We start from the raw sequence: 15,527 nt of genomic DNA on the forward strand, positions 1-15,527 counted from the left end.
CTGCGGTCAGTTGTCTGACTGCCTGTCTGTTTTCCTGTCTAATTGCCCGTCTGTCTGTCTCCCTGTCGTTTTTTGCCCCCAACTCTTGGGACAGGCAGAGAGAGACAGACGTCAGTTGCAGGAACAATCATCACTTCCAACTGAAATACCACAGAGACCAAGAAATTAAGCGAAAGACAGACGGGCACAAGTGAACCACTAACATGTCAAGGACTCCAGAAAAGTTAAACCAGACACAAGAGACCAATCAAACCTCAGCTGCACAGCTGAGGGAATAAGAGGATGATAACAGGGAGAATAACAATTAACCTTTAGTGTTTAGCTAAATAGGACAAATGAGTCAGACTGGCTGTTTGAGACCCTGTAAATACTTAAGAATCCACAGATCAAAGTACGAGGTCATACTATTACGCTGCGTTTAGCTTTCAGCATTTTTTTATCTTGTGTAATTTAAATATCTCCAGAAAGCTGGACAAGTGGACCCAGGGCCTGCTAGAGGGTGCAGCCTACTGCCTCATCTCATCTCCCTGCTTTGTTTCTGAGAAACAAAGGTTTGCCACATATGTCAGGACGAGACAACTGTATTTACTCCCCTGAAATATTTTCTTTCTTTGGAACGTTCGAAGGCCAATCTTTTTAGACAGGGGCAACATGCCTTCGCCTCCTGCCAGACACTTAATTCATTTCTGCTGGTCAAAGAATACAGATCAAGAATTTACAACCCACCTCTGGAGGGAGACAACAAGCACATGTGGAGTGTAAATACAACAAAAACAAAAAAGAGAGCACAACTGGGACGGGAGAGCGAGAAAGAAAAACAGAGGTAAGAAGTGTAGAAAAAGGTGAAGTGGGTGAGTCATTCGCTAGGTGGTGAAATCTGACTGGATTCTACCAATGGGGGAGTCAGCCTATAGCGGAGGGGGCCAGGTCATAAATTTCTCGTGCAGGCGACAGGTTGGCCCTGCAGTGAATTCTCTCAGCAGGTAGGCTGGTGCAGCCTTTAGACATCCAGCTATGATAAAAGCATTGTGATCCTAGCAGGAGACCATAATTTGCAGAAAACATAAAAAAAACTGAAGCCATCTCCATTGTTTAATATCTTATAGTTGAAGTGAGGCAGAAGAAAGTGCATGTGTGCTCGAGACTAACGAGCTATTTAGTGAAAAATTATTGTCAGAACAGTTCATGAAGCATGAAAGGAACTTGAATAACAACAAATGTTTGATTCATGCCATTATTCAATCATCCTTCTCCTGTGTTGCAGAAAAAAAAAACAATGATTAACTGTACAAGACCTTAATGTAAGTGTCTTTCACCCCTGCTTTGCCTCAGCTTAATATAAACCCTTTTTATGAATTTAATAAATCTTTTTTATGAACTTGGCTCATTGCAGCGTTTTATCACTCCTTCACACGTCTAATTTATTTATTTTTTCCCAGCAAAATGAGATTTTTCGAAAAGAAATAAAACACCGAGGAATATCTCATTACATTCACTCTGAGTACAATAGAGGGACGTTCTGGACTCCTGCACAGCTGTGCTGTTAAAATTATTTACCCGTCAAAGGTTGATCATACACGGCTAAACAAAGGAGCCGTGTGTGTCGGATGATTATAATAATGAAGTGTTGTGGATTACGCTTGTTGTGTTTCTGTCCCTGCATGATTCAGACAGAATCATGGAGGAACTTGGGATTGGGCAGTTCCATTTCACAGTGTTGCAGGCTATTTTACTAACAGGCCTGTGTATCAGCCTCTCAGGTTGCAGATCTCTCACCGGCCGACTGTCCCGCACAGAGAAGCGCACAGTTGTGATGGGGGCTGAGGGGAGCAGTGACACTGTCCTGAGCTACTGACAAAAGGCTAAGGTTACACGGCATTTCGCCCCCGCGTCTAACCACTCATCACCACTAAACGCCTTTCATCTCACCTAATAGCTCCCACGGGAAAGAGCGAGAGGTGCCATCGAGGCACTGGGTCTGCTACAGAAACGTTCAGAGCGTATCGGGACTGCTCAGGTCAGATCCTTGATTTGATTATGAAAAAAGGTGAATTCTAATCCTTGCTGAGCTGAAATTGAGAAACTTACAGGTAAAGGGTTAAAGTTCTGGTCCACGAGGTGTGTGTATCCGTAGTCAAAGAATGAGTGACGCAAGACAACATCAATCCCCTGCAGAGCAGCCATTCCCAGTGTGTTCACCCACCTGGAATACACACACACACACACACACACACACACACACACACAAACACTGAGAAAATAGATGCAACAGTAGATGCCTTTGCAATACCAATCATCATGTATTTTATTGATGATTTATTGAAGTTATCTTGTGGATCTGCTTTGGTTTATTCTCATCATTGATCTACAGAACACACCACAATGGTCTCATAAGAAGCTACGGTACTTACAGAAAGCCAGCAGCATATGTGTCAGAGAGATTACTGATGCCTCCTGCCCACGCCGGCCCCAGTCCACTCAGCCACACCTTCTTACCAGGAGCATGTGTGTTCACAACCTGCCGTGAGTCATGGAAATGTAGAAACTTTGTGAAAGCACCCTTTGGATTTCACTCTTTAGGTCTTTTTGCATCAATTCCATTCAGACTTATCTTAAGGACCATTACAACAGGGCCGTGCTTTTTTAAATTAGTGAACCAGGGTTTGCTGAGGAATTGTTTTTTTGCTGTACTGAAACCTTATCTGAAAATGATCCCAGCTGGAATCAAAACACTAGACTTATATAATATATAGATATATAAAGATGCTCATAGCATAATAATGTACATGTACACAAACCAGAAACATAACAACTTAACCTCATTAATTGTCTGAGTGGTAATGAACATTTTATAGACTGCTTTAAGTTTTCTTCTTGGGAATGATTGCTTTGTTGCCACTTACTTCATGGGTGACGCAGCTTTTTTATGCTTTATTGTCACCAAAACTAGTTGAGAGCTGATCCCTAACTTGCAAATACATCTAATGCTTAAAACCAGTTGTTTCTTCATGTCCTTCATATCCAGGTGGTCTGAACGTCTAAACTGTTAGAAATAAAAGACAAATAAAGATATATGGCGCCTTAAATGTCCACAAGATATTAACCTACTTTTGTACATACAGGTCTAGAAGGACTAGGGTTATGAATTGAGCTTTAGAAAGAGTAGATGTGGATACATACAGAATATATAAACTAAGATTATATATAGCAGAAGTTAAATTTCAGGACTTTGGGGGAAAAGTACCTTTGTGACTTTGGTGATCTGTTCCGTCAGTGTGTCCAACAGACGGGTTTTTAGGAAATCCTCCACTTTGTTCACTCTCCCATCCATGAAGTAACTGTGATGGAAGCACAAGGAAAACATTTATCAGTGTGATTCTCCATCCAGAGTTTGAAAATTTGCATGAGATCCCCCACCCATCAACCACTGACAGAGCTGGTTACACTTCCAAAACGGTAAGCTGCTGATACCGATTACATATAGTAAGATAAAGTGAGTAAAGTAGTTTTGACATCAAACTGATGCTGAGGATGTTCAGGAACAGCCTGTGAAGAATGTCATCTACAGTAACAAGAAGTCAGTGGTCTCTGATGGCTCCACCTGTGGTCACCTAGCCGGCTGTTCGTCACGAAACACAACACGCCGGAAGTTGTCATCATCACCATCTCCACTATATCATCTTAGAAAATCACTGTGCTGCTGCACATATCCTCCAATCTACGACCTCGTCGGTGACCTATTGTGACTCCACAATGGCAGTTTTGCTGCAAGTTGAGGACTTTGCATCTTCAAATACACTTCAGTGTACTTACGATTCAATTGTAAATCAAAATGTGAGGTTGCACAGAACAAGAGTTGAAATTACAGATTTGGGACTGAACAATGCAGACATCTGTCTGTGCTGATGGCAATAAAGATGATGGTAATGAGAGGCGATGTGATGAGAGATGAAAACATGGTGAGAGAGGAATTTTCTTAGCAGTTAGAGCCAAAGTCCTGAGGAACATCAGCAGACAGACAGAGTCAACGAGAGGAAAACACTGACCACACATTCTAGTTCATGTTTCAGGTAATATAAAACTTATTCACATCTTATTTGAACTACAGCAACAAATGATCAACTAATCAGTCAGCACACCATGTAGTTGACTCTCTTAGGAGAGGGTACTTATGATAAGATAACGCCAGTATCATCATTAGTAAGAACACACAACACTGTCAAATTTGTTAACAGGTAAAGATAATTCCCCAATTCCCTAAACGTCACTTGATGAGATTAAAAACTTCAACAGTGAGCTGGGAGGACATCTGGGAGGTTGAGAGATCTAATAACAACTATAACCGAATCAGACAGAAACCTGAACGTATTTTAAGGTTACATGACGTTCATGGTCATGGTCATTCATGGCCCACTGCTACTCTTTCAGCCTCTCACTCAAACACAGATTGAGTTTGAATAGAAGTGTCCTTTTATATAAAAATGAAATGCTAAGAATTGAAGGGACATCCACCTGTGAATATCCAGCCCTGTAGGATGATATTCTGCTTCACATCACCTGGATTTGCAGAATAACATCATGGAAACTGATGTCTGAAAATCTTAGATTCTAACCCAGTGTTGTCATATGAGGGCAGGAATCAACTGTAAACATTTCCAAATCATTTGTGCACATAAGCAACAGAAAAGTTTGCATGCACATGATCAGAGGTCTTATTTAGCACCAAACCAACCAAACATTTTGTAGAGCAAAATGAGAAAAAAGTAATTCCTTACTCTTCTAAGTCATTCTCTCTCTCTCTGGTGCTATTTTAACAGGACAATGATATAATAAAGGATGAACAAAAACAGATGCAGCATCTTTTAATTAGTTTCATTTCTCTTCTGAATCCTCTAAAGCAACAAATTCTATCAATAAAATACCAAATGAGCTCAGTTCAGTCCTCCTGCATTAAAACGTCACGTTTTATGACAATTTAGCTTTTTCCCCCCCAAAACTAGAGAGCAGCATTACGCAGCAGTACATTTCCCAAATAAAAAGTTCAACAAATCAAATGGTGGACAATGCCAAAGAAGAACTGCACTGCATTGTGCAGTAAACAAGGGCAAATGATCATAACTGGAGCATCCAACGATTCCAAAACAAAGTAAAAACAAATGTCAAACCTCTATTTAACCTGTTTCGGAAAAAATGAGAAACAGAAATGACAGTTGTGCCGACAAAACCGCTGAGAACAGAGCTGAATTTTGTTATTGAAGCAGTATTGCAATCTGAGCTTAACCTCGTCAAAATTTTCATCAGTGTTGGAAAAGTCCCAAGCTTCTGGCCTCAAACTGTAAACAAGGCATGGATTAAGTCACAGCATTGCACAAATTATTTGGTTATCCTGTCATCTTTCCAGGGAGCCCACAATAATTCTTCGGTCCAGATCCCAGCGAGAAAATTCCAGTTCATATATGGAAACAGAATAAAAACAGTATAAGTTATTTTATCTGTATCTTGCAGTGCAAATCAGTACTACTGGGAATTTTAGACTCAGCCTATAAATGGGTAAGGAGGCAAGATTATCTAAACTTAGATTTGCTAAACTCTCAAGTTTGGTGGATCATTAGAGCAAAAACTCCATGAAGACATTCTGACCAGGAATGAGGGGTTCTTAACTTGGTATTTATAAAATTGCTCAAGTCTAAGCCCCTCAAAGAAAACCAAGATCTTTTCCTTTGTTTATTCAAAATTTGGCGTGATACTTAAGCTGCCGGACTGAGAAGAATTAAATCCAATGCATTACGAGGACTTTGTTTTCAGGCAAAAGATCTATTTGGTCAGCTTGTTTTACAAAGTTCTCACTGAGTGCCAGCACCGCATCAAAGACAGCTTACTAACAAAACTATCTAGCACTCCATTAACACAGAAATATAGTGCGGGCAGACAGAAATGGTACAATACTCTGTTAAAATCAGTTAAAAATGTTGAGAGTATTCAAAAGGACTAGAGAATAATTAGCGTGCATAGGAGCCTCTTATAGAGGACTTGTTGTTATTAATTGTTTGACTAGTAAAACTAGTAACTGTTTAAAACAGTTTACTTGTAATAACTGTGCATGAAGTGTGAAGGAATGGCCATCTGGTGTATTTGGAGATTGGGGGTGAGCAGAGGGGTAGCAAAGGAAGAGGAGGATGTGTTCCTTGATGTAGACCAGCAGGTTATCATCAGATCAATCATAACATAATATGTAGCTTCCCTTGGGAATGCCATCAGTAAATTTACAGTTCCTCTGTCATTTTCAGACTAGAGAGGAGGAGACCACAAATCTTAAACATCTCTTTTTTTCCTCCGCTCAGCCATAAATAAGCAGCATGCTCTGTGGCATGCAGTATCACTGTTATTCTGACAAGGAACAAGAAAGATGTGAGTATAATGCGTCACCCTGACCAGTAACCGCTGCAAAGAATAAAACTAATATGAACTAATATGTTTCTGAACAAAAGCAAAAGCCCTCTGATTCACTCTCAGGCCACACTGCTTAGAGGTGCTCGGGTTAGGGTTAGGGTTAGGGTTAGCAGGGGTCATAACAGTGTACCTTTCGTAAAATCATTATCAAAACAAGTCTAGCATTGCTTCTTTTGTTTATTTGCTTCACATGCAGACATTAACACCAGCAACACCCCAGTGCTGGAACAATTAGGACTCACATTAAGTGTGTTGCTCAGAGGGGATCTAAATCGCTAATCGTAAATTTATCTCGTTACCTTGCCTTGCTCGTATTTTCACAACTAGGACCGACAACCACCTGGTCGCACAGCTTTGACTAGTTTAAATCTCTCTCCATTAAGGTTGGAAGGTGTTATATTTGTTTGTGTAAACTGATTCTTTAATCTGCTCCACCTAAATGTCAAAATGTCACAGTTCTGGTTTTATTCGCCCAGGTTGGAGATATCTGTATCTGGATGGATTTTTTGCCAACACCCCAATACAACAGAGATGAATGGGATCTTGTTTATGGTGCTCACAGTCCTGAGACCAGCCTACGGCCACGCTAGCGGCTCTGTGAGGCTGCATGTTAGGTCAGCTTGCTAACACGCTGCTCACCATGTTAGGTCAGGGTGTTAGCATGCTATCATTTGCTAATTAGCACTAAACACATGTAGTACAGCCGAGGCTCGTGGGAATGTCAGTGGTTTTGCATGTATTTGTATAAGTTTTGAGGTGGTGATGGTGTCAGGGATAAGAGAAGAAAAAAAAAAAAAAGGGAGCACCGTGAACGGGATCTGTATGTGTGTCTTAAATGTTACAGCAATCCATCCAATAGCTGTCGAGACATTTCTTTTAAAGCCACAAATGCCAACCTCATGGTGGAGGCAGAGGAAAAATTCATGGGGGGAATCACAAAATATTCATCCTCTGGGACCCCTAAATGTCTGAGTGAGTTTCATGGCAATAAAAAAAACCCCCAGATATTTATCACTTATGTCCATTGAGCTCAACAAATTCATATCTATTCACCTCTTTTCAAAATTTGGGTGGATGGACCCTTTAATTTACTTAACAAATATCCGGGTACATATGACATAAAGAGGATCGGACATTCAGACATCCAGGCAAGCAAACGGGTTCACTCTGCGGATTGAGTAACAGAAAACCTGATATCGCAGAGAGATTTAGAAAGATGGAAAAAAAAAGGGACAGAGAATTAAGAGAAAATGACTAAACATACTGACCATGTTTGGTTGACGAGTCCAAAACTGGCTTTGCAGTAACTGAGACAAGATGTAGCAAATGTGACAAACTACAGTGTTGTGAAAAAAACGTCATAACATCATGCAAACCACATATCAGTGTTTCGTGATCTGGAGGAACACAAACATTTCACTACATAACCGACATGTTTCGTGACCACAAGATCCAACAGAACACCTCTGACCGTTAAGCCACAGACCGACGCACTCTCTAACAAATCTACATGACTCTCTGAACCAGTTTAGAAAGAATGCTGCGTTTCCATCCCACGTTTGATTCAAACCAACTCCAACCAGCTGCAGTGGAGTAAAACCTGTGTCGCAGACGTGTTAATGATTGGTCTCCTCTTTTATTAGTGTGGCTTCTTTTGTAGAGGTCAGAGTTTCTGTCACGCAGTCTGGTTAGACTGGCATCTGGACCTCTAGTGTAAAACGGGCTAATTGACAAAGGGAATGAGCCGGAGCATATGGTTTGATTTTAACAGTGTGGGTGGTGTTTTTCTAAGCCTTACTGACAGCCCTGCCTCCTTCCGTTTCTTCTAATTTCTCCTAATTAGACCTGACCTTCACCTTAATGACCACTCACTCAGTCGCACAGGGCTTGTCTGAGCTTCCAGCGGGTGTATGTTTCTGTGCACAATTTACGTGCGTGTGTAAAGAAATACAGATAAAACGTGGGGAAAAAGATCAAACCATTGATCTGTCTGTATGCATTCCTGCAGGATGTGCAATAGACAAATGGCAGGTGTTACTAATTTAACACACACACTCTCTCAGGCTCCTTTTCCTGTTGTTCCATTTACAGGATAAACACAGTTCCCCACATCATGCAACAGTCTGACTCAGTAACAGTGTTAATAATGGTTATTACTGGCTACTGCGTATACACAACGGCATACCGGTATGGAAACACAGTGCAGCACATGGCATGTGGTGAGTAATTCTGAGGTTTTCTACAGACAAAATAATAGAATAGAGAAAAAAAAAAAGGGTAAAATACCTACTGTTGCCACGTAACTGCATCTACGACAGAGCTAGCAGTCTTCATGAACCTGCAAGTCAGAAAAAACAGTTATCAGACCTTCAAACATGAAAACAAATGAATTTTTTTGAACAACCTGGGTCTTATTTTCACAGTTATGGCCATTAATATTATAACATATTCTATATATTCACATTTAGCCCACCAACGGAAGACCCTGGGATGTTGACATGAACTTTTAGGGCAGTGTCACCTTTAGATGTGCCATTTCACTGCATGTGTGCATCACTAATGATAAGTACTGTAGCTTCATGCTGCAAAGTCTATCTAGTTTATGTATATGGGAGTGTTAATTCTATTAAAACTGAGCTTTTAATTAAGTATAATTAAGCAAACTGATTAAAGACATCCATATAGGGGTATAAAAAAAGGTTTGGCCGTGAATTAATGTTACATTTTGCTTATCTGGAGAGTTTTGTGGAACAGTAAATAGCCTCTTTTCCCCCGTCTTCCTAATGGACTCATTCAGTACACAAACACAACACGTACACTGACGCTGCCTCTCTTCCTCCTGAGCTTCTGCATCACTATTTGTGTGTGTATGTGTGTGTGTTTCCCACTCTACCTGACACAAATCGCTCCATATTTGGGGGTAACAGCTTGTCAGACATGCCCAAATGTGTGTGTCTCTAAACTTTCACCGCTCTGGCGTGTTTAGTCTGTCCAGCTCTGATATTTGGACTGCTGAGTAGCTCGGTCTCTAATTCATCCTATTTCCTGAGCGCAGCGGAGTAGTTGGGCTGTCAAACACAAGAACCAACCCCTCGTAACAGTGTCAAACACACAAGAATCACCCTGTCGTTAAATGTGTCACCCGTGACCTGCGGATACTCCAGCTCTCTCCTCTTCATCCTCTCACTCCTCCTCCTCCTCCTCCTCCTCCTCTTCTCACCACTCAACTTCTACGTCCTCCCTTTCCTCCAGCGCTCATCAATCAGTCTGAACCGTACAGCACGCATACACACACCGCCGCACACAGACACACACCTTTTATTTATGAGTAAATTTGAACTGTCAGTGCTCAGTGAGATAAACAGCAGTTCTTAATGGTTTCAATGATGCAAGTAGCTCAAGTACACCGCGGAGGGAGACATATATCAAATTACTCCGTCTCCTCTGTCCTACATCTACCCGTCAAAATGTGTGTGGGACATCGAGACATTAAGTTTCACATAATTTTCACACACACACTGGATTTTCTCGATGGACTGTTAATGTTTGTTTAACAAAGCCAGACCGATATATTCCAGCTCAGTCACTTCCTGTCACTGTCTTGTTACCTGTGTGAAACAAATCCTCTAAACCTACTAGTCAGTGTACTTCTAGTCAATCTTCTTTTTGATGAATAGAAGAATAAAACTCATCTAGTCATATATACATTTATTACAACACTCCTCCTCCACTTATGGGGACCACAAGGAGGAGTTACAGTTGTTTATGAACACGTAAATAAATCTGTTTACAACTGGAGTGTCATGAACTTTTCATTAATTTGTTTATCTAATACATATAAATGCTAAATCGAGGGTTTAAAGTAAAGCGTTACAACCTGTTTGAATTAAACTCTGAACTGAAGCTTTATGTTCTCGATAGCACTGATGTATTTTCTCAATCAGGAGAAAGAAAACATCTTCCCCTGAGGTCACGCTCTATTTGGATTCTCCAACACTGACAGGGCTGTGTATATCCATCCATGTTTAATTTTCAATCCGTGTTTGTTGTACAGGGCCACTGACGCATCCATTTTAGTCAGGTTTGTTGCCATTTCAGCAGACAGAGAAGCTCGGAGAGGCTTAACTTTTTTTTGGAAGTGATGAATATGTTTGAGAGATGGCATCATATATTTGGTCAGTAAAACTGAGGAAGAATTTTTTTTGTCTAAGAGAAGTTTCAACAAACTAAGACGGGCAAAGTAGCCTACATACGTACATTCATTGTCAGTTAATACTCTGTTGACTTAAACTTAAACATCTGTGATAATTTAGCCCTTATAACTTTTTCCCCATGTGGTAAACTTTTGTTTGGCAATTTCATCTGTTATCATTTTATTTTCAGTGTATCAGTAAACTTCATTTTGGGAGAATACTGGAAGGAGAATATGTTTGAATTTGATTGCCACAGATCTGCCCAGATTCATATCAGTGGCTTTAATAGTTTGAGCTCATGATATCAGTAGTAATTATTATTACTGAGTATTGACAGCCGCTGGTCTTAAGTCATGATTGGAAAATATACTTACAGACTTTAAAGGCATGAATCATTTCATGTTTGACCTGAATCAGTGTGTGTCCAGAAGAAAGGAAGTTAACCTGAAGCCATATGTTCACTTTAGAAAATGGTAAAGTATTAATAACAAGCAGAATACTTTCGTATTGTATGGCCTCTATGGTTTTGCAGTAAAGGTATGAATACAAAGTATGACATTACACTTTCAGGAGGGGGCAGGCTGTAGTTTAGAGCGGCCAGTTAGATAAGCCATCAGGGTCAAACCGAGGCTGGTGGAGCTTCTGGGTAAAACCAGCAGGTGGGACGTTGTGCCGTCACGTTATCAATCAGATGACACTTTATTTAGGCTGACATGGTCTAACTGGAGCGGAGACCCTGAAACCTGCAAAGTGGAAATCCATAAACACTGAACACCACGACAATGTGTGTGTATGTGTGTGCCTTAAACACAGTAAAGCTCAGTAAAAGACCCAAAGCGCTGCAGCATACTTTCCACTACCTTCCCCCTTTTTCCCCAGCAGGATAGCCTAACAAGGGCAAGAATCCTGCCCAATCAATGTTTTACTTGCCGACTCACCCATCCAGCAGCAGGATGGCGTTCTTCCGGGGTCGTCCTGCATTGGGGCCGTAGAGGTGAGCTCGGTGGTAGTAGCGCACAGACTGCAGGAGCGTTCGCAGCTTGGTGTAATCCTGAGCTAACTGGGTGCTGTTGACTGCACGACCCACCATGCTGCGATAGGCATTAGGCTCTGGGAAGAGGAGATGCAGTATGCTGAGCCAGGGAGATAGAGTTTTTTTTTTTTTTTTGTTGTTGTTGTTGTTGTAGTAGCCTGATCTGGCTCTCCTAGCGAGTATACATCAGCGGGTAGAAAAAGGGATAATTGGGCAATTCGCAGTAACACAGACAGATGGACTCAATGTCAGGGGAATGGTCCAAGCACACAGGGTGGCCTTGCAGAATCAGTAAAACAAAAAGAGTGAGGGAGCTAGTTTCCCCAAAAGGAGGAAAACTGAACTTTTACAAGCTCTATAACCACTCGACTGCAGAGCATTGTGATTATATCTGAACCAAGCTGTGTTTGAGCAGTAAAATATAACTTATTATGTCTGGTGTGTGTGTGTGTGTGTGTGTTTGAGTGCTCGGTTCCTGAAGTCTAAAATGAGAAAATAATTGGCAAATTTTGAAGGATCATTTTTTCATTCAACTTATAAATTCACTCTGTGTCTGTGTCTGCACTGTCTGGGTGATTTACAAGAAATGATTACTTTTGCTATGGTTCAAGTCCTCACTAAATTTTTCACATGGTGCAATCAATCCATTCTGCATGGTACTTAAGGCTCGGGCTAAAATAAAAGTTTCTATTGTAAGCTTTATTACAGATGAGATGAAATGAAAATATGAAGTGATGTGCAGCCGGGAAACACAGGGCTCTGTGTGCACTGCAGCTCCCCAGGAACACAGATGGTTAGGATGACATGAGGACTAGCAGTTCCTTTCATCCCTGAATGAGCCCTTGTCTTAACCCTTAATCGGCTTGACTGAGCCACTATAAATAAATGAACAAAATGTGTAACTGCTTACTCATAGCACAGTTTTAGTGGAGAGAAAAATGTGAATTCTTATTTTAACAAAATGTTCTTTATCATACAAATCCTTAAGTGAAGGTCTTTAATTTAAATTCTTTATTTAATTAGTTATTAGAGGTAACATGTACAACTACACGTCAGGATCAGGTTAGAGTGCTGACATCGAGCTACTTTCGTTAGGATGAGGGAAACTATTTAATAGGCTGTTGATCTAAGATTGTGGCCTCTTTGCTTGACTCTTCCTAATTTCTCACGACAAAAACATCTAAACTCTGAGCAAAATCATTTCTTTATTTATAGACTAACTTTTAGCAAATATTCATGAAATTCAATGTCTTTTATGCAACATTTTACTCTGGAAAATGTTTTCACCCAACATTGCAGAAAAAGTTATTAAATAGAACAAAGTGTGCAAAATGTCCAGACTGCAGCCTATCATGTTATTTAGCAGGCACTATGTGGTGTGGAGCTATACTGACCGTTGCCCAGCTCCCAGGAGATGTTGTACTTCTTTCCAGCGCCATATTTTAGCAGACTCAGGGTGGAGGAGGTGTTCCAGGAATTGTCTGGATTTCTGTGCAGCGCATTGAGCCCCAGGATCAGGTGCAGACCAGCACAGTCGGCAAAGTTGTACAGTTTGTCTAAAGACCTGGCTGGGAGAAACCCACAAAGCAGTTGTAACTTTGATTCTTTTTTTCATATGGTCCCGTGAACATGATGGAGAACATGTGGAACTCATCGTTCTACTGCTTCTCACATCCATGTACAACAGGAGTCCCCTTCTATTGTTCTACGAAACGCTCTGTTTTCAAACTAAGTCATGTTTTATTGTGATGGCGGTGCTGTCTATATGAAACATGAAACATAACTACATATCTTAATCATACAGTAGGGCTTAAGAGAAATAAAAGTGGTGTTGTCACATGAAAGGTTTTGTCATTAAGTTCATACACAGCTTAAAAAACTAATACACAATATGGGGTATAATGTGAGAATGCTCAGTGCTGAGAAAGAGTAAAAAAGAAATGCCATTGGAAAAACACTGGATTTGTCCATTTAAACAATGTTTAAATGTAGCTCTTCAAAAAAAAAAAATAAATAAAGGTTGGCTTTCTCTAAATTCCTGAACCTCAGTAAATTCTAGCATATACAATTAGCAAAAGATGATAATGCTTCCCAACGGTAACATATATGGAAATATTGCGTGTACTGTGCGTCGGATAAACTGTGAGCTAGCATTGTTGTGTGTCAGGTACTAAATCGTGCGTTTGCGTGCTCGTGACCACGTGTTCACATGACAGCACAGCCTCGTCTTCAGCAACATTCAGTGAGAATCCAGATGGACCGATTTTCCCATCATGGACTCCTGTGGTGATCCGCTCCTCAAAGCGGTGAGCACAGAATCGTTCTGTTCCCCTGCAGCTGATCACTCGCCCACGTTTATGTCTGCTATCTCCATTAAAGCGCCTTGTTCTCAATGGGCAATAAAGAATACGGGTCGATCGCAGATGTTGGCATATGGTGAAGGTGCCAAAAGTGTTTGTTTATACTTGAACGTGCGACTGCACGTGATACCTCAGGCTCTCGTTTGGAAATTGTATCTGTTTGGAGTCATTTCATTAACATAAATATTACCCTGAACTCCGACCCTTACTTCCCAGGTTCAACAGGAAACAGATGAAGAGTGTGTGCCGGGCTGGTTCTGGCTGGTTTTTACCCTAAACTGTGGGTTTGGCACCGGCTGGGCTCATCAACTGATTGCGGCGTCCAATATGGAGCACAGACAAAAGCAGGGCAGACCGCGGTGCATGTGAGGTTATTCTCCTGGAGGCATGTCAAGGTGTTAAGAGCATGAAAAAAGGTGCGCGGTTCTCTAATATTCTAATATTTAATAAATGGAAGTGAGAGATACAAATGTCTGGCCTCAAGTCAGAGTCAGAAAACAGTTTAACACCGAAACAATGCTGATTAAGTCATGCTTCAGATAAAATTGTTTTTTTTTCCATCAGCATTTATTGTTAACCTTTATTTCCAATAATGCTGTGTTTTTTTTTTAAATCCATAAAGCTAATAGGGAGAACAGGATGATTGCTTGTTGCACCTGGCATTAATTCACTTTCCTGCAGTAACAGGACAAAGCTGAATAACACACAAATGGTAGCAGTAACCGTGGTTTTATTGCACACAGCACTTTTTTGGGACTGTATTTCTCCTGAGGAAACTGTTCTGTTCTCCATCTCATTAATACCGACCAATAACGTTATTATCATAACTACGATTATCATAACTTCTTCCCTGTGTGGTTAAATCAGAGTGGTGTCTGTTCTCAGGAGGAGAGTTGAGGGCAGAGAAAGTAGCGCCAGATGTGGCTGTCAGGTTGAGTGATTCCAGGCCTTTCCTCACCTGAGATCTGAGCAGCAGGCGACCAGCCCTGCTCCAAGACGCAGCTAGCAGCCTTGCACACACACATTATAAAGGTATTATGAGATGCACCAAGCAGCTGAAAGAGTAGTTTCTCTGCTGGCTGGTCTCAGAGCAGCATGTTCGATGAAATCCATATCTAAGTGTTTATGTGTCAGTTTGGGTCCTGGGGAGTTTATTGCAGCAGACAAGCTCAAAGTGGGTTTCTTAAGTCCAGGTAGAAAAATAAACACTCAATTATACTGAAAGTTTTTTTTTTTTTTCTTTGGTTAACAAGCACCACTGTGAGCAAAGTGGACCAGAAGTTAAATAGTTTTATTTGTTAATGTCAATTAATTTATTGGCTATAAATACACTTATTATTATTATTATTATTATATGAAATGATTAGTTGCTCAACAGAAAACTAATCAGCTAATATTTTGACAATTAACTAATTGTTCCATTTTCAAAATTCAAAATAATAATCATGAAAAAATTAGACACGCTCACAGGTTTGACTTCTCAAATGGCAG

At 40.7% G+C, this 15,527-nt stretch overlaps 1 protein-coding gene across 1 annotated transcript in view; it reads right to left on the minus strand.

The window, feature by feature from the left end:
- The window catches only part of hpse2 (heparanase 2), a 47,993-nt gene that overhangs the window by 6,274 nt on the left and 26,192 nt on the right, over positions 1-15,527 (minus strand). Inside the window, exons 4-9 of the mRNA XM_070841049.1 lie at positions 13,071-13,244; positions 11,582-11,753; positions 8,741-8,788; positions 3,245-3,338; positions 2,412-2,518; positions 2,089-2,203 (exon numbers count right to left, since the gene is read on the minus strand). Of these exons, the coding sequence (XP_070697150.1) occupies positions 2,089-2,203; positions 2,412-2,518; positions 3,245-3,338; positions 8,741-8,788; positions 11,582-11,753; positions 13,071-13,244 (710 nt within the window). The remainder of the gene's footprint in view (positions 1-2,088; positions 2,204-2,411; positions 2,519-3,244; positions 3,339-8,740; positions 8,789-11,581; positions 11,754-13,070; positions 13,245-15,527) is intronic.

Source organism: Pempheris klunzingeri, chromosome 12, assembly GCF_042242105.1.
Source record: "Pempheris klunzingeri isolate RE-2024b chromosome 12, fPemKlu1.hap1, whole genome shotgun sequence".
In the NCBI taxonomy this organism is placed as follows: domain Eukaryota; kingdom Metazoa; phylum Chordata; class Actinopteri; order Acropomatiformes; family Pempheridae; genus Pempheris; species Pempheris klunzingeri.